The 25,194-nt window shown below is 45.4% G+C and overlaps 1 protein-coding gene across 1 annotated transcript in view; it reads left to right on the top strand.

The window, feature by feature from the left end:
- Positions 1-25,194, top strand: part of MTR (5-methyltetrahydrofolate-homocysteine methyltransferase) — a 294,098-nt gene that overhangs the window by 154,629 nt on the left and 114,275 nt on the right. Inside the window, exon 11 of the mRNA XM_089658811.1 lies at positions 24,018-24,170. Within this exon, the coding sequence (XP_089514937.1) occupies positions 24,018-24,170 (153 nt within the window). The remainder of the gene's footprint in view (positions 1-24,017; positions 24,171-25,194) is intronic.

The following is a 25,194-nucleotide window of genomic DNA, read 5'->3' as shown; positions in this document are numbered from 1 at the left end:
TAGTTCATATTTGTTTGCTTTACTTGTTTGTTTAGCACCTTGTAACTACCCGGGTATCTTTATCACTTGTTTTCTTATAGTACTACTTAGATTGCTATATTATGACAACAGTGATCCTTCTCCCTCTGTCACAGCCACCGCCAGAATCAAATCTCCATGATGCTCCGCATAACCCCCATTAATGCTGAGGGACTTAGCACCTTTAAAAGTTCGAGACTATGGCAAGGCGCAATCACTCAGAAATCTGATATTCTATGTGTACAGGAGACGCATTTTGCGCAAGGGAAAGAACCCTCCTGTCATCGCATATTCCATCACCAATTTTTTGCTAATGCCACCAAAAAAGTCAGAGGGGTAATGATTGCTGATCACAATTTCCTATCCTTTCTGCTCCAACATGTAGAAGCCAATTCCTTGGGAAGATACCTTATACTTAAGCCATCTCAATCAGCAGAACCTAATCAGCCATTTCCGACACAGAACCATTAAAAGCCATCCGCTTGCTTCCCCTTCATAAAGTGCCTGGACCTGACAGCTTTTGTAACAAATACTTTAAATTGTTCTCCACTCTACTTACTCCACACCTGGGTAGATCCTTTAATCACTTTATGACCACTGGAGACATCCCCAAAGAGTCCCTTGCAAATTTAATCGTCACTGTCCCAAAATCAGGTAAGGCACCAGAAAACCCTGCTATTTATTGGCCAATATCATTGTTAAACACAGACCTTAACATATATGCAAAAATGTTAGCTTCCCGTATATCTCATCCTATATTCCCTTACTAGTTTCTCCTGACCAGGAAGGTTTTGTCCCTAAGTGACAAACATCGGATGGAATTCTAAGGTTCTTCGTCTTTATCTAATGAGCTGAGCATCACATCACAGATGCCCCCGTCAGGGAAGGTCGGTTTAGGAGCTCCAGACATAGTCTTATTACAAACCTATTCTACTTAGCCAATCCAAACAATGGTGGATACGCATACCCTGACCATCTTGGGTGAAAATTGAGGAAACTGCCTTAACACACCCAACTAAACAAATTTTGGCTGTGCTGTGGCTCCAATACCACCCAGCCCACTCTCTGCTCAGTACAGTTAAAGCAACTATAAAAATTTAAATAAATTAGTCCAAAAAAGAATCTTCCCTCTTTTAACAAATAGTCTACCTATATATAAAACAGCAAGACCTTCCCCATATAATTATACGCAAACTAACAAAAAATCATAATAGTCCAGTGTCTCGATAATCAATAAATCAAAAATGTAGAACTTGAAAAGATATTTCTTGCAGTGTTGATTGTGTTCAATGATTTTTGTGAAAAACCTCAAAAATAAAGAAACTCAAAATAGTGCATTAACATAACACAAAAAAAAAAATATATATATATATATATATACATATATATATATATATCTATATATACGCATACATGCACACACAAATGTGTATCAAAAAAATGTGCAACACTAAGTGATACAAAATAGTGAAACACTTGTGAAACCTTCCAAAAAGATAAATAACACTCGTGCTCAGAAAAATATAAAATCCTGAAGTGATCCACTCAGTGAGACTCCTACCCACTCTTAGAGGAAGTGACGTCATACGCAAGGAGCAGGAACCGGAAGTGTTACAGCGGCCATCTTTGTTGGGGAATCGCTGGATACCTCGTGTGTGAACTGCCTGGTAAACTGTGTGAACTGCCTGGTAATCCCCACAAAGTGGGGCTTTGTTCCAAACCGCAATTCTTAACTTTAAATGTAAGCAGATTCATTAAAATGTTACTACTTTGAATATACATGGAGGTACGTCATGGTTAATTTCCATTATATTGGAGCCTGGTAAATTTATGATCAAAGACCTGTGAATGAGGATGGCATTACAACACTACCCTAACAATAAGTGAAGGAGGAGAGGAGGAGAAAGTTCCTTTGGAGGATTTCTACAAATTGTATTATAAAGGCGTTGGTTTTTCCTACTGTTGGTAAGGGTATATTTGCCTTACTCACTAGAAGTGTCACGTGTGGGTAGGAGTCTCACTGAGTGGATCACTTCAGGATTTTTTATTTTTCTGAGCACGAGTGTTATTTATCTTTTTGGAAGGTTTCACAAGTGTTTCACTATTTTGCATCACTTAGTGTTGCACATTTTTTTGATACACGTTTGTGTGTGCATGTATGCGTATATATAGGTATATATATATATATATATATATATATATATATATATATATATATATATATATTTTTTTTTTTTTTTTTCTTCCTTTCTTCTTCTCTCTTTTCTTTTCTTTTTTTGTTTGTGTTATGTTAATGCACTATTTTGAGTTTCTTTATTTTTGAGGTTTTTCACAAAAATCATTGAACACAATCAACACTGCAAGAAATATCTTTTCAAGTTCTACATTTTTGATTTATTGATTATCGAGACACTGGACTTTTATGATTTTTTGTTAGTTTGCGTATAATTATATGGGGAAGGTCTTGCTGTTTTATATATAGGTAGACTATTTGTTAAAAGAGGGAAGATTCTTTTTTGGACTAATTTATTTGATTTTAAACTTTCAGGGGTTGAAAGTTTTTTCTAATTTGGAATTAGTGTAGGTCTAAGGGCTTTTTGACTTGATATCATATTCACATTGCATTTATAACTATAAAAATTTGGAGATCTATTCCCCAACAAAATAAGTGGCTCTCAAAACAAACAATGACACACCTTCCTCTCTCTGCACTCAAACATATCTGCAAGGACTTATCTCTATCTTCCTGGACAACAGCTGAACAGCTAGAATCCGCTTCATAGGAGATCTTTTTGATAAAGATGGCTTGTACTCTTTTCAAGATCTACACTCTAAATATAATATCCTTAATCGGGACTTCTGTAAATTCCTCTGGGTGCATCATGCTTTGATGTCAATTCAACAGATGGATTCCAGTCTCTCCACAGATATTCTATGATTTTACGAACAAACATTATACCTAAAGGAATATCATGCCTTTATAATCTACTACATCTACAACACTCAACACAAAAATTACCATCGATGGAGACATGGAAACCGCACGCTTAACTTCTCGATGGATTTGACACAGTTTCACTGAGCAGCTCAAAGTACACTGAAATTTTCTAAGAACCTCACTCATTTGGGAATCAGCTCAAAATATCCTACATAACTAGTATTATACACCAGTGAATCTCTCCCATCTCTTTCCATCCCAGTCTACTACCTGTTGGAGGAACTTGACCATAGAGGCTTATTTACACACATTTGTTGGACTTGTCCAACTTTAGTATATTTTTGGACTGATGTACATTGGTGGGGTTGGTTTGCTCCTGTCACCACTGAGCACCTTCCAAGTCCTCCCTAACCCTCCCTCTCTATCCTTCTCTTCCTTCGAGACCCACTGCATCCGGCTATTCTCTCTAATCTCTGAGGATTCCAGTGATCTATCGGCCTCCTGGATCCATGTCCCGCTTTCTTTTTTTATGAATAACATTTTATTAAATTTTCCACATGTATATACCGTATTTTCCGGCGTATAAGACGACTGGGCGTATAAGACGACCCCCTTCTTTTCCTGTTAAAATATAGGGTTTGAGCTATACTCGCCGTATAAGACTACGCCTCTTCCAACGCACACCAAATAAAAATGAAAAAACATCAGATTTGATTTCAGTATGGTATGGTATTTCAGTATGGTATTCCAATGATGGGGTGCTATTCCTCCCACTGACACCAATGATGGGGCACTATTCCTCCCACTGATACCAATGATGGGACACTATTCCTCCCACTGACACCAATGATGGTGCCCCATCATTAGTGTCAGTGTGTGAGGAATAGTGCCCCATCATTAGTCAGTGGGAGGAATAGTGCCCCATCATTGGTGTCAGTGGGAAGAACCGTGCCCCATCATTGGTGTCAGTGGGAGGAATAGTGTCCCATCATTCGTGTCAGTGGGAGGAATAGTGGCCCATCATTGGTATCAGTGGGAGGAATAGCGCCCCATCATTGGTGTCAGTGGGAGGAATAGCGCCCCATCATTGGTGTCAGTGGGAGGAATTGCGCCCCATCATTGGTGTCAGTGGGAGGAATAGCGCCCCATCATTGGTGTCAGTGGCGGGAATTGCGCCCCATCATTGGTGTCAGTGGCGGGAATTGCGCCCCATCATTGGTGTCAGTGGGGGGAATTGCGCCCCATCATTGGTATCAGTGGCAGGAATAGCGCCCCATCGTTGGTATCAGTGGCAGGAATTGCGCCCCATCGTTGGTGTCAGTGGCAGGAATTGCGCCCCATCGTTGGTATTAGTGGGGAGAACAGTGCCCCATCGTTGGTGTCAGTGGGGAGAATAGCGCCCCATCGTTGGTGTCAGTGGGGAGGAGGAATAGTGCCCCATCGTTGGTGTCAGTGGGGGAGGAACAGTGCCTCATCGTTGGTGTCAGTGGGGGAGGAACAGTGCCTCATCGTTGGTGTCAGTGGGGGAGGAACAGTGCCTCATCGTTGGTATCAGTGGGGGAGGAACAGTGCCCCATCGTTGGTGTCAGTGGGGGAGGAACAGTGCCTCATCGTTGGTGTCAGTGGGGGAGGAACAGTGCCTCATCGTTGGTATCAGTGGGGGAGGAACAGTGCCTCATCGTTGGTGTCAGTGTGGAGGAGGAATAGTGCCCCATCGTTAGTGTCAGTGGGGGAGAGGAGCGGCTGCTCCTTCTTCCAGTGCGGCCGCTCGATTTTCACGGGGCCGCTCGGCTCCGCCTCCTCGCCGGTGATTGGTCGCCTGTGTGCCTTTCCAGTGCTGGTGCCCAATCACCGGTGAGGAGGCGGAGCCGAGCGGCCTCGTGACTATCGAGCGGCCAAACTGAAAGAAGTAGCAGCCGCGCTTCTTGGACTGGATCGTCGTGGCACCGGAGCCAGGTAAGGTACAGCAGCCCCTCTGCCCACCCCTGTACTTGGTGTCCGTTGGAGGAGGAGGGGGGGCGGCGCCGCCCCTTGAAAAAGTGCCGCCCGGCTCGCACCGGCGTATAAGACGACCCCCGACTTTTCAGAAGATTTTCAGGGGTTGAAAAGTCGTCTTATACGCTGGAAAATACGGTACATACATGACATTTTAAAAAGAAATAAAGATAAAGAAAAACAAAGGGATCATCGATGCTAGTAACATGGGTAGAAAAATAACAGTATGCAATGACAATAGGGTAACATTGGAAGGATGATCAAGTCCGCACAAGTCAAGCAGGTTGACCAGAGGTGTAAACATCCCACGGGTTCCACACAGCTTCAAATGAGATTATAAAATCGGCATGTGAAGCGGTTAGATATTCCATTTTTCTGATATCTGCAATAATCTTAAATAATGTCAACACTGAGGGAGGTGTAGGGGAGAGCCAGCTCATTGGAATGCTTCTCCTGGCCGCCGTCAAAATATGCACAGAGAGTCTCCTCGATGGTCTAGAGAGACCTGGAAAGGGCAGGCCCAATAAAAAATAAAGAGGCTCAAAAGGGAGAGAGGAATGTAATACCAGTTGTAATAAGGCCAAAACCTCTTCCCAAAAGGGAGTGATAAGCCTACAGTCCCAAAAAATGTGAAAAAGGCAGCCGGTTTCCCTTCCGCAGCGCCAGCAAGCAGGAGAAGCACTCAAGTTACGAGAATGGAGCACATCAGGGGTTCGATACCACAACATTATGATTTTCTAAGCATTTTCCTTATAAACTACACACATAGAGGATTTGGATGCGTTCTCCCATATTTTCTTCCACTGCAAAAAGTCAATGTCACAGCGGAGAAACTGGGACCACTTACGCATATAGCGATGGGTATCAATAGTTAAGGGAGGGACATCCAGCAGGAGCTTATATGTATTGGAGACTTTTGATGTGGGCCCTGAATACACAGGCGCTCAAAGGGTGTAGGCTTCTGCAAAGTCAATGAGGGTGACAGGGTGGAGAAAAAATGGCGTATCTGCAAATAAACATAGAAGTGCTGAGGAGGTATTTGGGTATTTTTTTGGATGTCGGAAAATTTAAATTTCCAAGTTACGGGATGGACCAGATGACGCAGTTGGAAAAGATCGGCTGAGGCCCATGGGAGCATTCGGTGTAAGGACAAACTATCTGGAAGGGAGGGATTAAAGAGAACATTAGTCAGAGGGGAGCACTCGGAGGACAAAGCGGATTTAGCCCTGCATCTCTTCCAGATAGACAAGGAGAATTGCATGGGTCCAAGTAAAAGGTGTCGGTGAGAAGCGATGGCCACCGCTGACATATCCCAAAGCAGAGAGCATAAATGGGTCGGAGTAAGTTGTAAGGTTTCAATCTCAGTCCATTTGTTAGAAGGGCGTCTGGTGGACCAGGAGATTAAAAAACGAAGGAGGGTGGCATAGTAATAGGTCACAATATCCGGTACTCCCAAGCCTCCTCTAGAGCGTAAAGAAAGGAGTACAGTACGTGCAATTCTATGTTGTTTGTTATGCCAAATAAAACATAAGAGAGATTTTTGGATAGAATTTAGCTTGGACATAGGGATGGGGACGGGGAGAGTTGCAAATAGATACAAAAGTTTGGGCAGTACGGTCATTTTTATAACATTTATACGTCCAAGAAAGGAAATAGGTAGGGTGTTCCAAACTTTTAAGGAACGGGAAATAGCGACAAATAGGGGGGGGGGAAATTAGCCTCATATATGGAATGGTAGGAGGAAGTAAGGTTGGTACCCAAATACTTCAGTGAGTGGGTACACCAACGATATTGGTAAGATGCTTGGAGAGAGGTTAACATGTCGGGTGGGATATGAAGTGGGAGTGCTTCGGTTTTGGATGTAATTACCTTGTAGCCTGACAGGGTCCCAAATAATTGTAAGGTTTTATGAAGAACCGGAAGAGAGGTGCAAGGACTAGAAGGATATCGTCTGCAAATAGGGACAATTTATATTCACGCCCATGGGAATGTATCCCTCGTATGTCAGGGTTAGATCGAATGACAGTGGCCAGCGGCTCTAGGCAGAGGATAAACAGTAAAGGGGAAAGTGGGCACCCCTGCCTTGTACCGTTCGACATCCTGAAAGAAGGTGAAAGAAACGTAGACTATCTGACCTCTGAGGACGGGGAGGAGTAAAGGACCTTCAGGGCCATCACAAACGGGCCCCGGAAACCATATCTCTCCAAGATCATAAACATATAGGGCCAGCTAAGGCGATCAAAAGCTTTTTGAGCATCCAAACTCAGCAATATAGCAAGGGATGAAGTTCTGTTAATCAGGTCGATCAGGTCAATAGACCTCCTGGTATTGTCCGCAGCGTGTCTGGTGGGCACAAAGCCCACTTGATCCCTGTGTATGAGCTTGGAGAGGAATCGGGAAAGCCTATTGGCCAAAATCTTAGTAAATATTTTATAATCAGAGTTTAACAGGGCAATGGGGCGATAATTGTCCGGAATAGAAGGATCCTTATCAGGTTTGGGGATAAGGGAAATATAGGCACGTGAAAAATCAGCCTGAGGAGGGACACCTCTTAAGAGATCCTGAAACAAAGAGAGAAGATGGGGGGCCAAAATGCCTATGAACGTCTTGTAATAAGAATAAGGCAAGCCATCAGGTCCTGGTGATTTATGAGAAGGGAGCTGCTTAATTGTATCATACAGCTCCTCAGATGAGATATCGGCATTAAGGGCCGAAAGGTCAGAAGGTGATATCTGCGGCAAAGAGAATGACTCAAAGAAGGCATCGAATGACGTTTTACAAAAAGGAGGATGGAGATCTGGGGTTAAACAGTTGTAGAGAGTCTTATAATATGATCCAAAAAGTGAGGCCATTACATGAGGGTCATATGTAGGTGTACCATCTGATTGAAGAAGATGGTCTGGTAACGAGGGAGAAAATTGCGTTTTAAGCCTGTTGACTAGCATACGGTGGGGCTTATTGGAAAATTCATAAAATTTCTGTTTGACCCAAAGAAGTGATTGCACAGCTCTATGTGAGTCAAGAGCTTTGATTTGGTCACGTAGAGAAGTAACCCTACGAAGATGAGTTATGGACGGCTTGATTAGCAGTTGACGCTCAGCTGAGGATAATTGGTGGATGAGAGAAGCCTTGGCACTGGCTGAGGACTTTTTCAAATGGGAGCCTATAGAGATACATATTCCCCGGAAAACGGCCTTGTGGGCTTCCCAAAGTGTCAAGGAAGAAGTCACCGAGCCAACGTTGTGTTGGAAGTACATATCCAATCCCCGAGAGAGTTCTTCGCGGAAACAGGCAGTAGTGAGAAAGGTCTCATTGAGACGCCAATGACAAGCTTTCGTTAAAGAATCAGGGAAGAAAAGATTCAGAGACAAAGAGGCGTGAACGGACCATGTACTGGGATTGATTTCGGATGAAACCAAGAGAGGGAGTAAGGGGGAAGAGATAAAAAAGTGGTCCAAGCGGGAGAAACTCCGATGAGGGATGGAGTAGAAAGTATACTGTTTATGAAGGGGATGTTTGATCCGCCAAGCATCAAAGAGACGATGTTCCCTTATCAATTTGCGAAAAGATTTTGAAGAGGAACACTGCCGCTTCGAGGGGGTGGATTCAAATAGTACTTTCCTATCCTTGTGGGGGGACATGATTAAATTAAAATCACCTCCAATGATCATATGTGGTGTGGTAAAGACATTGAGTCTAGCAAGGGTTTGGGAGAGGAAATGTAATTGACCTGCGTTCGGGGCATACAAGTTTAACAGGATAAGGGGGGAACCAGCAAACATACATTCCAAAATGATATAACGACCCCGTGGGTCGACTTTGGAGGAAATGACCCGAAGGGAGCAGTGTGTCCGAATCAAAATAGCCACTCCGGCTTTCCCAGTGGGATCAAAAGCCGAGTAGGAGTGGGAGAAAAACCTTGAGGCAAAACGAAAAGAGCCAGTCGACTTGAAATGGGTCTCCTGGACAAAAAATCTGCTCCTGAGGATCGAAATTCCTTCAAAGCCATCCACCGTTTTTGGATGGAGTTAAGACCTTTGACATTGTACGATAATAACCGTAAAGCCATCATTAGATAAACATACAAATAGCAAATGTACCCAGATAAAGAATAATGGAGATATCATCGATGAGGCAAATCTAAGAACAGTAGGGACATGAAACATTAGAACTAATAACATTAATAGACAAACCAAAAAAATTACAATAAAGAACATAGATATCCGTATGGATATGAACTTGGGAAAGACATCGGCACCCAAGTCGTCCAGGCAAATGTCTGGACGTGATCGGGGGCAACATGACAACCGGAACATAGAAATCGGCAAACCCGGCCAAAAAAATACAGCATAAAAAGGCACCCAGCGCAAAAATAAAATGAAAAAAAGGGAGGAAGAAGGGAGGGTGAGGAAAAGAAGGGAGAGGGGGAAAGGGAAGGGGAGAAGAAGGGGGGGAAGAAAAGGAGGGGGGATGGAGAGGGGAGGAGATAGGGATACAACCTTGAAGAACACCTCAAAAAAACATCAAGCAGGATCATCACTACAACGAGCAGGGCGAGGGCATTGTGGAGTACGGGAAGGACGCTTCCGGCCCCTACGAACTGGTGTCCTGATCTTGCTGGGGGTAGCGGAAGGACGAGATGGAGTAGATGGTAGTGAGGCATTGTCGTCTGGCAGGGGGGGTAGTCCCAGTTGCTTCAGGAAGGAGTCCGCTTCAAAAAGATCACGTAGAATAACTTGGGCGTTATCTTTGGAGATGACCAGCTTGAAGGGAAAACCCCAGCGGTAAGGGATACGAAGATGTTGAAGATGCGTGGTGAGTGGTTTCAGTGCTCGCCGTTTAGCCAGGGTAATAGGAGAAAGATCACAAAAGAGCTGAAGCCGGTCTCCTTTAAATTCCAGGGAGGGAACGTTGCGTACAGAGGCCAACAAGGCTTCCTTGCTCTCAAAAAAATGAAAGCGGACGATGACATCACGTGGTCTGGTGCCGTCAGCAGGTCTGGGACCTAAAGAATGATGAGCCCTGTCTATGCGCCACTCCGCTTCGGGGACCAAGGGTGCGGTTGTGGTGAAGAAAGACAGGAGGTGTCGGCGAAGTTGGGAATCGGCAATGGATTCAGATATACCTCGAATACGGACATTTTGCCGGCATTAGCTGTTTTCCAAATCTTCTTGCTGGAGCTGAATTTGGGACATGGTGTGTTTCAAGTACGCATTGTCTTCTTCCAAGACATGAACGTATTGCACCAGTTCATCAAATTTATTCTCCAGTTGATCTGCACGCTCCCCAATCTGCGCTATTTCTCCACGAAGATCCAAGGCTAATTTGCCCACTTCAGCAGCAATAGTGGCGGTAATATTGCGCAAGAATACCTGCAATTTTTCTTCTAGCGTAGATATCGTGAGGGCAGGTGACACACGGAGATTTGTGAGAGCAGATGAGGAAAGGCTCATCAAAGGATGCTCAGCTGTCCCCTCTATAGGGATTTGGGATTCAGATTCATCTATATGTTGGTGCTGAGGGAGTGAGGAGATTAGCTGCATTGTGGAGGTAGCAGGTGTAGTACCTCCTGCCGCCACTGGGGGCCCGTCAGAGCTCATCCCTGGGAGTGAGGAGGTTGGCTGCATTGTGGAGGCATTGTGGAGGAAGCTGGAGGCAGCTGGTGTAGTACCTCCGACCGCCACTGGGGGCCCGTCGGAGCTCGTCTGTGGGATCCCTGTTGTAATTGAGGCCGAGGATTGTGGCCTGTGAAGAAACCGCTGCAGCGGTGACGGCCGCGGCTCACGTGGCGGTGGGGAGGGGGGCTTCCAGTGCCCTATCTTCCCCATTATAGGACTGAGGTCTGGCGCTCTGGGTGCCCTGCTACTGTGACTCACCCAGGGACGAATATGGAGCAGCGGTGCGCCGTGGGTGAGTCTCTTAGGTCGGGGGATGTACGGAGCTCACAGGAATGCGGCCATCAAAGTTCCCAGCCACGCATGCGCCCCCATGTCCCGCTTTCTTGACGACTTCGCCACCTGGCTACCCTTCTTTCTCTCCTCTGAGCTACCCACTATCATCCTCGGAGACTTCAACATCCCTATCAACATCAATAACCCGGCTACATCCCAACTCTTCCACATAACCTCTTCTTTTGCACTAGCACAGTGAATAAAGTCCTCCACTCACTCGGACGGGAACACTCTTGACCTTGTCTTCTCTCACCTTTGCACTCCCTGCAACCTCACAAACACCCCCATTCCTCTCTCCGATCACAACCTCATCACCTTCTCCATCTTCTCGACCTCAAACACCTATCCCTGCAAATGGTAAACAATTACCAGCAGAAACCTCCGGAACTGGAACCCTGCTCCATTCCATTCTGCAACTGACCAACTTTACGACAGCATCCATCCCCTGTCCTGCCCTGACCTGGCCACTGCTGTCTACAACAACTCACTTTCAGCCGCTCTAGACTCACTTGCACCCCCAACAACACGAAGCATTAGGCCCCGACCGCAACAACCTTGGCAGACTGACCACACTAGAAACCTCAAACGGCATAGTCGTGTTCTGGAGCGACTATGGCGTAAGACCAAATCCCAGCAAGCATTCACCCGCTATAAGTCTGCCTTCTTAACGTACACTTCCTCCCTTCATGCTGCCAAACAAGCCTACTTTATTACCCTCATTAATACCTTCTCCAGTCCTCGCCGGCTCTTCTCCACTTTTAACTCTCTACTTTCTCCGCCTCCACCTCCACCCAGTACCTCACTTTCCACCCAAGAGATTGCTAAACACTTCAAAAACAAGATTGATGCAATTCGTAGGGACTTCGCCACTGCTCAGACACCCACTCCACTTAGCACTTCTCACACAATAACCCCCTCAACACTTTGCTCCCTTGACCTCACTACCACCGAAGAGGTCACTAAGATTTTCTCCGAAGTCCGCCTCGCCACCTGCCCCCTGGACCCTGTCCCCTCACAACTCCTGCGGTCCCCCTCCTCTTCCATCCTATGCTCCCTCACTCACATCTTCAATCTTTCCCTCTCCATTGGTACCTTCCCCTCCCCTCTAAAGCACGCTCACATCACTCCCATACTTAAAAAAACCCTCCCTGGACCCCACCGACCTGAACAACTTAAGACCCATCTCCCTACTGCCATTTACCTCTAAACTCCTAGAACACTTAGTCTACAATCGCCTGAGCTCCCATCTCACCGACAACAACCTTCTTGACCCTTTACAGTCCGGCTTCCGCCCCCTACACTCCACCGAAACTGCTCTGCTCAAACTCACCAATGACCTACTAACCACCAAAACCAATGGCCACTATATTATACTCCTACTACTTGACCTCTCTGCGGCTTTTGACACGGTTGACCACCCCCTCCTCCTCAAAAAACTGCACTCTTGACCTCAGAGACTCCGCTGTCTCCTGGTTCTCCTATCTATCGCAGCGCTCATTCAGTGTTACCTATAACGCTGCCACCTCCCCTTCACTCCCTCTCTGTTGTCCCTCAAGGTTCTGTCCTCGGACCCCTCCTCTTCTCCATCTACACCTCCTCCCTTGGCCAATTGATAAACTCCCAACGGCTTCAACTACCATCTCTATGCCGACGACACACAAATCTATCTCTCTACCCCTCACCTCACCCCTTAGTCTCCAATCGCATCACCATTCTACTAAGTGATATATCGGACTGGATGCCACTCCACTTCCTCAAACTCAACCTTTCCAAAACTGAGCTCCTAGTATTCCCCCCAGCCCATGCCCCCCGACTTCTCCATCAAGATCAACAACACTATCACCAGTCCCACCCCTCACGCCAGGGTACTAGGTGTGATCCTAGACTCCAATCTGTCCTTCAGCCCCAGGTCCAATCGCTGACAAACTCATGTAGACTTCACTTCCGCAACATCTCCAAGATACGACCGTTCCTAACCTTGGAAACCATTAAGCAACGAATTCACTCCCTTATTATATCACGCCTTGACTACTGTAACTCCCTCCTCACTGGCCTACCTCATCGCAGGCTATCCCCACTCCAGTCCATCATGAATGCTGCTGCCAGACTCATTCACCTTACTAACCACTCTGTATCTGCCACCCCTCTCTGCCAATCCCTCCACTGGCTTCCAATTGCCCAACGGATAAAATTCAAAACACTAACACTGACGTATAAAGCCGTTCATAACACTGCCCCTAATTACATCACTGACCTTGTCTCCTCCTCCCATGCCCGTCTCCAGGATTTCTCAAGGGCTTCACCCATCCTCTGGAACTCCCTACCCCAATCTACTGGGCTATTGCATACTCTGCTCACTTTTAGGCGCACTCTGAAAACCCATCTCTTCAGGGAAGCCTATCCCGACCCCAGCTAATACTGGAATCCTCTACTCTTCCTACCACTCCATCCCCCACAGCTAATTACCTCTTGTACCACTATCCCCTCCCTCCTCGATTGTAAACTCCAAGGAGCAGGGCCATCTAATCCCTCTTGTATTGAACTGTATTGTTACTGTACTGTCTCCCTCCATAATGTAAAGTGCTGAGCAAACTGTCTGCGCTATATAAGTCCTGTATAATAATAATAATTTTCCGACAACAGGGATCACTGACATATCCCGTGACTTGACACCTCAGTTGGCCTTGCTAGGACTAGGCTTGGAGGAATTGTCTAGGCAATATCACTCCATTATCAGATATGTTCTTAGTGCAACATGCTTCTCTATATCCCGCAAATGGAAAATCCATGCCCTTCCAACTATTCAAGATCTTGTAATAATGCTCAACCAACATCTGAATATGGAACATATGTTCGCTAAAGCACACTTGACCATCCCCCAAACAGCCTAGCCTGGCCCTAATATTCCTATTCCCAGCATGGACCACACTAATGCATTATATTGCTTGGTGTATCCTCTTTAGCCTATTCGACTAGCTCAAATTTGTGCTATTTTTTTTTTCTTTTTTTCTTTCTTCTTTTTTTTTTTTTTGTTTTGCTGATACCTGGGTCAGATTGCACAATCTTCAGCCTGTAAATCTCTTACTGCCTTGGTACTTGTGTCATGTAACTACAGATACACATATTGTTTGTTTTTTCTTTTACTTCTGTATCACTTATTCTGATAAATCTTAATAAAGATTAAAGTGGGGGAAAAAACAACTGAACTTTCCAAAATCACCTTTTGTTGGGGGTTTCCACCTCCTCAAGATTCAGAGCACTTTAATGCTCTATTCAGGCTTCAGCTTCTAAGTCAAAATTCAGCCCTTCCTTTTTGGTGCAAGACTTGGAACGCAAAATCCACCAAATCTTCCTCCAAATCTTCTTCTTAATGAAGTGGAGCCCCCATTCCAAGGAGTGGGGGATGTCTGTCACAGTTTGCTTATCTTTGGATTACAGATGTCCTAGACCTGAAAACTCTACTCCCTCTCTGTTTTTTTTTTTTCTCAAACAAAGCAAAATCGGTCCAAGGACAGTTAGATTTATAGAATATGTTTTGGACCATCTCATATCCCAGAAAGAAGTAATTCCGGTTCCTCTACAGGACAGCTTCAAAGGATTTTATTCAAACCTGCTCATGGTACCAAAACCAACAAAGGGTATTTGTCTTATCCAGGACCCAAAATTCCCAAACTAATTCCTTCAGATTTCAAAATTTTCATAACATTTTGCAAATAGTCACATTTTTCTGCACTGACGGGTGCTGATGAGGCTGCACTGATTCTCATTGTACAAAATCTACTGTCACACAGGCTGGTTATTGGATCTCCCTCATCGCACAGCGAGAGCATGTGAGAAAAGAAAATGCTGATAAATGGCAAGTTTGTTTACATGTGACACAGCCGATCAAAGGGCTTCTCTGATTGGCCCTTTACTGCGTCCTCCCAGAACTGGAAAGCTGCGCTGTAGCTGTCTTATGGCTATAGTGTGGTCAGCAATTGGTTAATCACTTTTATGTGTGGCAGAAGGGGTCCCCCCTCCCACGCTTTCACAGGCTCTCCTTTTCCATCGGGGAGTAACCCAAGATTGAAGATGCTGGATCTTCCTGCTTATCATAGAGATCACAAGGACCAGAAGTTTCCCGATCATTTCTATGGTCTAAGAAAAACCGGAAGTGACAATGTTTTTGTCACTTCCGGTTTTGTTCAGATGTAAACGAGTCATTACCGCCTTGTGAAAGCATCTGATCAAACTGATCTCAGTTGAATTATATGTTTTTTAAGGGCAGAGGAGAGATCTGGGGCCTAATAGACCCCAGGTGTCCCAGTAAAGAGAACCTGTCACTGCCCATGCTATCACAAGGGATGTTGTTTATCCCTTGTGATAGCAATATAAGTGATCAAAATAAATTTTAAAGAGACAGTGTAAAAAAATAAAATAAAATAAATGAAAAGAAACATTAAAGTGCTCTGGCCTCCCTTTGGCACGTGCAAAGGCAAACACATACATAGGTTGCTCATGTATAGTATATGTAAATGGAGTTCGCACCGCACATGTGAGGTTTCGCCTGAAACTTTCTAGCGAGAGCAATCATTCTAGAACCAGACCTCATATATAACTATAAACTGGTAACCTGCAAAGGCTTTTAAAACATTGCCTATCGAGATTTTTAAGTACCACAGTTTGTCACTATTCCATTGCAGTTTTCAAGCATGACATGTTGGGTATCTATTTGCTCGGCGTAAAACCATCTTTTATAATTTACCAAGCAATTGGGTATCATGTTTTGTGTATTTTTTAAAATTTTTAATTGCATTTAAAAAACTGCTGTGCAAATACCGTGTGACATAAAAAATTGTAACACCTACCATTTTATTCTCTAGGACCTCTGCTTAAAAAATATATAATGTTTGTGGGTTCAAAGTAATATTTTGGAAAAAATAATGCTGATTTCTACATGTATGAGAGAGTTGGCCTGGGGGGTAAGTATTTAAAATAACAGGTTTCAGCCTTGTCCATTCTTTTCCAAAAACCCCTGACTTCACTCTTCCTGGCCTTTACTCGAGATGAATCTTGAATCAGGCCTTCCCTACAGCGGCCTATGTTTCCTTAAGAACTTCATCTGGTTCTCTCTGCTGTGAAGCAACCACCCTTTAAGCCCATCAGGAACGATGGATGATCTCTCCTACTCTGTCCACTTTTAGGCAATCCCTGAAAGGTCTTCTCTTCAGAAAAGCCTATCCTGCCTCCACCTAACAACTGTGCATGTATTTTCTCCATCAGCTCATCCCCTAGTTATTTCATTTTGTATCACTTGACCCTCCCCTTTTAGATTGTAAGCAGGGCCCTCTGACGCCTCCTGTATTCAATTGTATTGTAACTGTACTGTTTCCCTCAGATTGTAAAGAGCTGTGCAAACTGTTTGTTATATAAATCCTGTATATTAATAAGTAAAAAAAAAAGTACTATCCACCTTTGTGGCTATTAGGTTTTTCAGACATATCTCTGAGCTAGAGACTTTCTTGTAAAGAGCCATTCGTCATTCTGCACATGGACAAGGTAGTCTTGCTCCCAGCACCCTACTTTCTTCCTAAGTTGGCAGCAATCTTCTACTTCAGTGAAGACATAGTCCTTTCCTCTTTGTGCCCTACTCCAAAGTACCCAAAGGAAATTTTTCTTTGATTCCTGTAAGTGGTAAGAGCCATCAGAGTCTATCTCAAAGCTACAGCTTATATTAGGAAGATGGACTCCCTGTTCATCCTAACCTCATGACCTTGCAAAAAACATTCTGCCTTCCAAGTTCATCATTGCTAGATAAATAAGACAACTCATTCTAAGAGCTTACACTCTAAAAGACAGGGCTCCTCCTGCATTATTTCATGCTCATTCTACCAGATTGTTGGGAATTTCCTGGGCATTCCTACATCAGTCTTCTGTTGCCCAGCTTGGTGAGGCTGCCACCTGGTTTTCTGTTCATACCTTTTTAATGTTCTACCAGTCTTCTGCGGATGCAGCTTTTGGTCGCAAGGTCCCTTCAATGGCACTCTGAAACTGGGTCTGTTGACTCTTGTAATTGTCAAGCCTGTTGGCATAGTTGTGTGTCTAGTTTATCCACCATTGTTCATTTCTTGGGGACATCCCAGTGTCTACGAATGCCAAGCTTGTGTCTGTACTGTATGACTGAGATAAAGGGAATTATGACTTGCCTGTGATTCCATATCTTGGAATACAGGACGCAAGCCACCCCCCCCCTCTCCCATTACGATTGTGATTTCCATTGCTTTCTGAAAACTGAGGACTTATGGAGTGGGGTTGGATTAAATGGGGAATACAGAAGGCATGTAAAATATTTGCTAGTGTGCAATCACCTGAATTTACCTACCTAAAACCCATGGTCTCTGAATATCAAGCTTGAGTCCTGTACTCCCAAGATACAGTATTTACAGGTACCGTATTTGCCGGCGTATAAGACGACCCCCCTACTTTTCCTGCTAAAATTTAGTGTTTGAGCTATACTCGCCGTATAAGACTACCCCTCTTCCAATGCACACCAGTGGCAGGAATAGTGCCCCATCATTGGTATCAGTGGCAGGAATAGTGCCCCATCATTGGTATCAGTGGCAGGAATAGTGCCCCATCATTGGTATCAGTGGGAGGAATAGTGTCCCATCATTGGTATCAGTGGGAGGAATAGTGCCCCATCATTGGTATCAGTGGGAGGATTAGTGCCCCATCATTGGTATCAGTGGGAGGAATAGTGCCCCATCATTGGTATCAGTGGGAGGAATAGTGCCCCATCATTGGTATCAGTGGCAGGAATAGTGCCCCATCATTGGTATCAGTGGCAGGAATAGTGCCCCATCATTGGCATTAGTGGCAGGAATAGTGCCCCATCATTAGTATCAGTGGGAGGAATAGTGCCCCATCATTGGTGTCAGTGGGAGGAATGGTGTCCCAACATTGGTGTCAGTGGGAGGAATGGTGTCCCATCATTGGTGTCAGTGGGAGGAATGGTGTCCCATCATTAGTATCAGTGGGAGGAATAGTGCCCCATCATTGGTGTCAGTGGGAGGAATAGTGCCCCATCATTAGTATCAGTGGGGGGAATAGTGCCCCATCATTGGTATCAGTGGCAGGAATAGTGCCCATCATTAGTATCAGTGGGGGGAATAGTGCCCCATCATTGGTATCAGTGGGGGGAATAGTGCCCCATCATTGGTGTCAGTGGGAGGAATGGTGTCCCAACATTGGTGTCAGTGGGAGGAATGGTGTCCCAACATTGGTGTCAGTGGGAGGAATGGTGTCCCATCATTGGTGTCAGTGGGGGGTGGAATAGTGCCCCATCATTGGTGTCAGTGGGGGGGGGGGAATAGTGCCCCATCGTTGATGTCAGTGGGGGGGAGGAATAGTGCCCCATCGTTGGTGTCAGTGGGGGGGAGGAATAGTGCCCCATCGTTGGTGTCAGTGGGGGGGAGGAATAGTGCCCCATCGTTGGTGTCAGTGGGGGGGAGGAATAGTGCCCCATCGTTGGTGTCAGCGGGAGGAATAGTGCCCCATCGTTGGTGTCAGCGAGAGGAATAGTGCTCCATCATTGGTATCAGTGACACCAATGATGGGGCACTATTCCTCCCACTGACACTTGCTGACCCTGTTCTCGTATGGTGCTGCTGCAGCCAGCATATGTGGTTGCAGCAGCACCTCTACACTGACCACTTACCTGCTGGTCCTGCACTCGATTTTCGCGGGGCCGCTCGGCTCCACCCCCTTGCCGGTAATTGGCCGCCTGTGTGCCTTTCCTGAGCTACAGTTCTGGCGGCCAATCACTGGTGAGGAGGCGGAGCCGAGCAGCCGCACGAACATCCAGTGGCCGAACTGAAGGCGCAGCCGCGCTTCCTGGACTGGATCGTCGTGGGACCGGAACCAGGTAAGAAACAGCCACTGCCCACCCCTGTACTTAGTGTCCCTTCCATTGGGGGAAGGGGGGGGCGGCGGCGGCAACGCGCCGCCCCCCTAAAAAGTGTCAGTATGCCGTATACCGGCGTATAAGACGACCCCCGACTTTTGAGAAGATTTTCAAGGTCGTCTTATACGCCGGCAAATACGGTAAGTCAAAATTCCTTTTGTTTGGAACATGAATTAACTTGGTATCAGCCCAGTTTTAAGTATTTGATGTCCATTAAAATGAATTTAAATGTTGGCCATATATTTCACTTTTCTTTCCCTTTAGAGTTATTTATGTATTCTGTTTAGGGTAGTTTGTCGCAAACGCGCGCCTCTGAGATGGACGCGGTGCAACCGTTTTGGCAGGGACTTGTAGTTCCATGCATCAGACAGCACTGAAAAGTGACCCACAAAGGACATTCAGAGGCCAGCTAGCTGGGGAGGGTACACAACTGCTGGCTCATACTTGTAGTCCCACATGCAGGCCAGCCCCGGGAAGCCATTCACACAGGAATTTTAGCCTCTGGCTAGATGTGAATCCCCCTGCTGGGAAGAATAAACAAAAGCCTGACAGGAAGAATGGCCTATCCACAGGGCTGGAAGCCTGAAAGCCTGTCAGTTGATCTGACCTGTCATGGTGTGTCAACAGGCAGACAAACGTGTCATAGGCAGGGATAGCACGCTTGAATTGGGGGTGCAAGGGGCCTTATTGGGGTTGATGCTTGGATTACAGAGAGAGGGCTGCAGTCTTCAGATCCAATCGCCCTTCCCTGCCCATCAGGTTCCAAAGCTGCTGGCAATGCCTCTGATAGATGGTGTCTGGATTCAGGAGGTGCAGGCTGACTGGGGCACAGAGACCGAGGGAATGGCACAGTCAGGAATCCAGGGGTCAGCTAGAGTCTGGGCATCCCCGATAGTCTCGGTCCTCAAGCAGGATCAGATGACCAGGCTTTCTGAGGACCTTGGAAAACTGAGCGCCAGCCCTGTGGTTGTGGCCTACCCCATACCCAGGAGCCATGAGGTAATGGAGCATCTGGAAGGTGCCCGCTGTTTAACCATCTTGGACTTGAGCAAGGGGTATGGGCCACCATCTCTAACCCAGCAGGCTCAGAACGACTCAGCCTCCGCTACCCCATGTGGCTTGCCTGAATCCACGGGAAAGCTAGTTGGGGTTGAGAACGCACCAACCTCCTCATCAAGGGTCAGGAATGGCCCGCAATGCGGAGTGGAACTGGGTACAGTTGTCCACTTTAGGGGTCTTGCGGTGTTCGGCCCTGTTGGGAAGAGCAACTTGGGCCCCTGTCACTAGTCCGGAACCAACCGCCCGTGCCTAGTCTGACAGTTGAGAAGGGTAACTGTCAGAGGGGCATGTCAGTGGTTCAGTTTTGGAACACACCGGTAGGAGGAGACCCCCAGAGGTCTGGGCATGGGGAGACTGAGGCAGTCGTGGCCTGGTCTGCTCCCCGGGCCAGAAAACAGGTAACGCCAGTTGTGGGTGCAGCGGGCTACGATAAGAGGCCTAGGGGCAACTATCACGGCTCAGCTGGACCTGTGACTGACCTAGCAGACAGGAAACTGGAGGAACTGGTGTCCTGGATGCTAGCATGTAACAAGGACTGTCCATCTTGGATGAAGGTACCTGTGGACACCACTGGGAGGCGAGTTCCAGAATTTGCCTGTCCGGTTCCGGTGCACACAGGCACTTCTACCTTCAGGCCAGATGTAGTCCTAGGCCTGAGGAAGAAGGGAGAGAGAAATCTCCTTCTCTACCTCGACAAGAAGCTACATATTAATATGGTAGCAGGTGACACCCCTCAGCCGAAGTGCTTTGTGAACAGGTGGGCACCCCAGCAGTGGCCACGGTATTTGGACAGCCACAGCCGACTGGTGCCCACCCGTGACTACCCACTTGGTCGGCACAGCAGTGTTCCTGGGGAGAACAGATCCCTTTTCAGACGGACCTTGGTTCTCCCGCAGTGCAGCGGTACCAGGTCGACCCACGGTGAACCCCTGGGCAGAGATCTGTTGCGTCAGGAGGGAACGTGTAGTTCCCTCCCATGCAACTACCTGAGAGGGAGGTGTCGCAAACGCGCGCCTCCGAGATGGACGTGGTGCAACCATTTTGGTTTCAGACTCCATCTTGCTAAGGGTATCCATTTCTCTCCTTCCCCCCCTTTTCCTTCCTGAGAGGCCAGTGTGTGTGTGTGTGTGTGTGTGTGTGTGTGTGTGTGTGTGTCAGGAATGTCACAGGAGGGTCATATGAGCTAGGTGCCAAGAAGTCTGTAGAAGTTGTAGCCTTCCTCAACTAAACCAAGATAAGGGCAGCTTTTCCCAGAGAGTCTCTCTGTCCAAGAACCTGTGTAATTTCACACCTCGCAAGGAGATAAGGCAGCTCTCCCAGGAATTGAAAGAATTGTAACCTCATAAAACCTAGCTCAGCATAGGTGACAGAATCAGATAACGTCTGGTAAAATCAGTTTTTCCCCTATGTCTCATATTTTGGAATATAGAAGACTTGCATAAAAACCGGGCACCTCGTCAGATGGCCAATGAGCAGACAAACATTCTGATGGGTCACTTGTCCACCTCAGACCATCAGGGGAGCCAAAACATAGAACTCGTACACTGTGTAACGTACAATTTCATAATTCATATCTATATGATCCTCAAGCTTATATGATAGGAAATTATCGAACAGAATATGAATTAGGAAAAGATGCTGGCTCCAGTTTAGGGTCCCGCCTGGCGACCCCTCCCTGCACAGTGGATTGGTTTGTTACTTCAGAACCACCCCCTGCCGGGAAACTTTAAAACCGCCTGTCAGCCTAAGGGAGAATTAAAGACATCTCCCATTTTTCCATCGTAACAGCGGGAGATCAAAGCACCATTCTGCTTTAAAAAAAAACTTGGATCTGCTTATATCAAAGGCTTAAATGGCAAGTAACTTAACCCTTTAACTTCTCCCTGTTATCTCTTTGTTGTGCTGTTTTCTATATACAGTTGTGGCCAAAATTATTCAACCCCCACTGAAATTGAGTGTTTTGGCCAGTTTGACATTGCTTTTGATCATTCAGTCATCTTGCTTACATTTACATTAAAGAGGCACTTGTAGGTCAGACAAATATAACATAACAGTTATAATGAAATAACCACAAATGTCTTTTCTGTGCTCACAGCATTATCAGTTTTATTCAACCCCCAAGTGACATTCAATCTTAGTACTTAGTACAGCATCCTTTTACAGTTATAACAGCTTTTAAACGTGAAGCATAGCTTGACACAAGTGTCTTGCAGCGATCTACGGGTATCTTCGCCCATTCTTCATGGGCAAAGGCCTCCAGTTCAGTCACATTCTTAGGCTTGCGCACTGCAACTGCTTTCTTTAAGTCCCACCAGAGGTTCTCAATCGGATTTAAGTCTGGTGACTGCGATGGCCACTCCAAAATGTTCCAGCCTTTCCTCTGCAACCATGCTCTAGTGGACTTGGAGGTATGCTTGGGATCATTGTCCTGTTGAAAGGTCCAACGTCTCCCAAGCCTCAGGTGTGTGACGGACTGCATCACGTTTCCATCCAATATCTCCTGGTACTGAAGAGAATTCATGGTACCTTGCACACGCTGAAGCTTCCCTGTACCTGCAGAAGCAAAACAGCCCCAAAGCATGATTGACCCTCCACCATGCTTCACAGTAGGCAAGGTGTTCTTTTCATCATAGGCCTTGTTCTTCCTCCTCCAAACATAGCGTTGATCCATGGGCCCAAACAGTTCTAATTTTGTTTCATCAGTCCACAGAACACTATCCCACAACTTTTGTGGTTTGTCCACATGGCTTTTGGCATACTGCAGTCGACTCTTCTTATTCTTTGGAGACAGCAAGGGGGTACGCCTGGGAGTTCTGGCACGGAGGCCTTCATTACGCAGTGTGCGTCTTATTGTCTGGGCTGAAACTTCTGTACCCACATCTGACAAATCTTTTCTCAGTTCCTCAGCAGTCACACGGGGACTTCTCTCCACTCTACGCTTCAGGTAGCGCACAGCAGTCGAAGTCAGCATCTTCTTTCTGCCACGACCAGGTAGCGTTTCAACAGTGCCCTTTGCCTTGAATTTGCGAATGATGCTTCCTAAGGTGTCTCTTGGTATGTTTAACATCTTTGCAATCTTCTTATAGCCATTGCCCTTCCTGTGAAGAGAAATCACCTCTTCTCTTGTCTTCCTGGACCATTCTCTTGCCTTCACCATGTTTGTAACCACACCAGTAAATGTCTAGAAGGAGCTGAGTATCACAGTCATTTTAAAGCTGCCTAATTGGTGCTTATTATGCTTGATTGCTGCTCGGTGACATCCACAGGTGTTTTCAATACCTGATGGAAAGCACCTGTATGAACCTCTGTTCTTCAGAGTGGTAGTCTTTAAGGGGTTGAATAATTGTGGCAATGAAGAAACCACATAAGAACCATTTACTACTGTATTACATAAACAATTGATGTCATTTTAGTTGCATTTGGGTAGTTACAACGTCCTTGTAGGATTTGATTCTGAATACAATTCCAAATGTACACTATAGTCCCTAAACCCCTTTACAGCATTGGGGGTTGAATAATTTTGGCCACAACTGTATATCTATCTATCTATATATATATCTATATATATATATCCTAGTTACATCTTCTCTGTAAATATTTTTACCTGTTTGACCCTTTTAGTAATAAATCTTCCTTTCTGAAAGTGTTGAGCTGTTTCTATAGCCCTTAATTGCAATTTACGAATTCCTGCCTTTTGAAGAGACGCTACTGTTGGTTTAAACCTCTGTATAACCAGCCTGCGGACCATTTTATACAGATGATTATTTCAATCATTATAGTGTTATTACTGATAATGCGAGTTTCCTCTTTCTCTGTACAAAAAGGAGGTGGTGGCAGTGTAAAAGGGGTTAATTGCGTAATTAGCCTGACCCAGCAACAACCGCTCAGGTCGCAGGTGTGCAGGGTGCTGCTGGGCATGGTATTGTTACGCACATCACATCGCAGTTTGGATCGGCCAGTTCTTCGGTCACGAGTTCGGTGAGAAGGTCTGGGGTCTGACTCCGCCATCGTGACATAGTTGGTCAGTAGCAGTTGCAGTGAATGCCTCAAAGGTTTATACAGTTTCATTTTTCCAGCATATTAAAAAAAAATGTTTTAAATTTCATTCCTCTAGGGTATTGAAAAGTATGTTATAGAGGACACAGAGGAAGCAAGATCAAATAAAGAACAATATCCAAGACCACTCCACATTATTGAAGGTCCGCTAATGAATGGCATGAAGGTTGTAGGAGAATTGTTTGGAGCTGGAAAGATGTTCTTACCTCAGGTACGTAACATTTCTAGAAGCCTTATTAAAAGGCTACTTATGAGATTTTTTTTTTTTTTTTTAATTTACATTAGCACTCTATAATTTGAATTTGGACAACCTTTTGTATGTCTTATATTTCTCAATAAACCTGCCAAACCGAGACATCTATGCAAAGGGAAAACATAATTTTTTGACTGCTCATTTTACAGGTAGAAGGCGCCTCATATATCTTACTAATATGTCACATTGAAATCCAAAACGACCTGAGCTTGAATGGAATGGTTGATGAATGATTGACTGATCCTACAGAATAAATGATCATATAAGTGCAAACTCTGAGAGGCAGTGTACATACTCTTAAAAATTATTGAAACTCGCGATAACACTGCAAATGGATCAAATATAGATTTGCATATTTATAAAAAATAAAAAGAGAGGGGAAAAAAAAAGTCCCACTACGTCTTTTCCTTGCAGAGGACGTGCCTGTATAGATTACAGAAAAAATGGGATGTCACTAACAGAAAAAATCTCTAGTGAGAACCTATATTTCAAGGTGTACCAGACATTAGTTCAAAATTATTGGGAAATTGGAAAGGGGTGGCATACCAGTGTGCATAATTTCTATGCTGTTTCCTGTGTTCTAGTGCTAAGAGAGCATGTATGGGATAAGATGCAGGCCATTTCCAATTGCTTGTCAGATATTTCTATTTGTAGTGCAGTTGGCAAGTCTTCTCTAAACCTATCCCTAGGTGGTTTTTTGATCTTTTGTAGCCAAGCATACGTTACTGAGGTAACAGGTTTAAACTCATCTCCCCATAGACATACTGATTCTTAATTCAGTAAGTGGTTTTGTAAAACTCCTTTTCAGTACTCTGCTTGTAAGCTAGCTATGAATCTATAGGTATGTCCAAAATGTAAATTGTGGGATATTACAGTCTACTTTTAGGGTGGAAAATTGTTTAACATGACCCAAAACAGGCAATTTCCATCCAAAACAGGTTTATATGATTACCATGGTTGTAGGTAGTAGTTTCCAGGACCA

Source organism: Staurois parvus, unplaced genomic scaffold, assembly GCF_062004578.1.
Source record: "Staurois parvus isolate SC_StPar_1 unplaced genomic scaffold, SC_StPar_1.0 ptg001096l, whole genome shotgun sequence".
Classification (NCBI taxonomy): Eukaryota; Metazoa; Chordata; class Amphibia; order Anura; family Ranidae; genus Staurois; species Staurois parvus.
The sequence above is the reverse complement of the archived record's forward strand: the minus strand, read 5'-3'. Positions and strand labels throughout refer to the sequence as shown.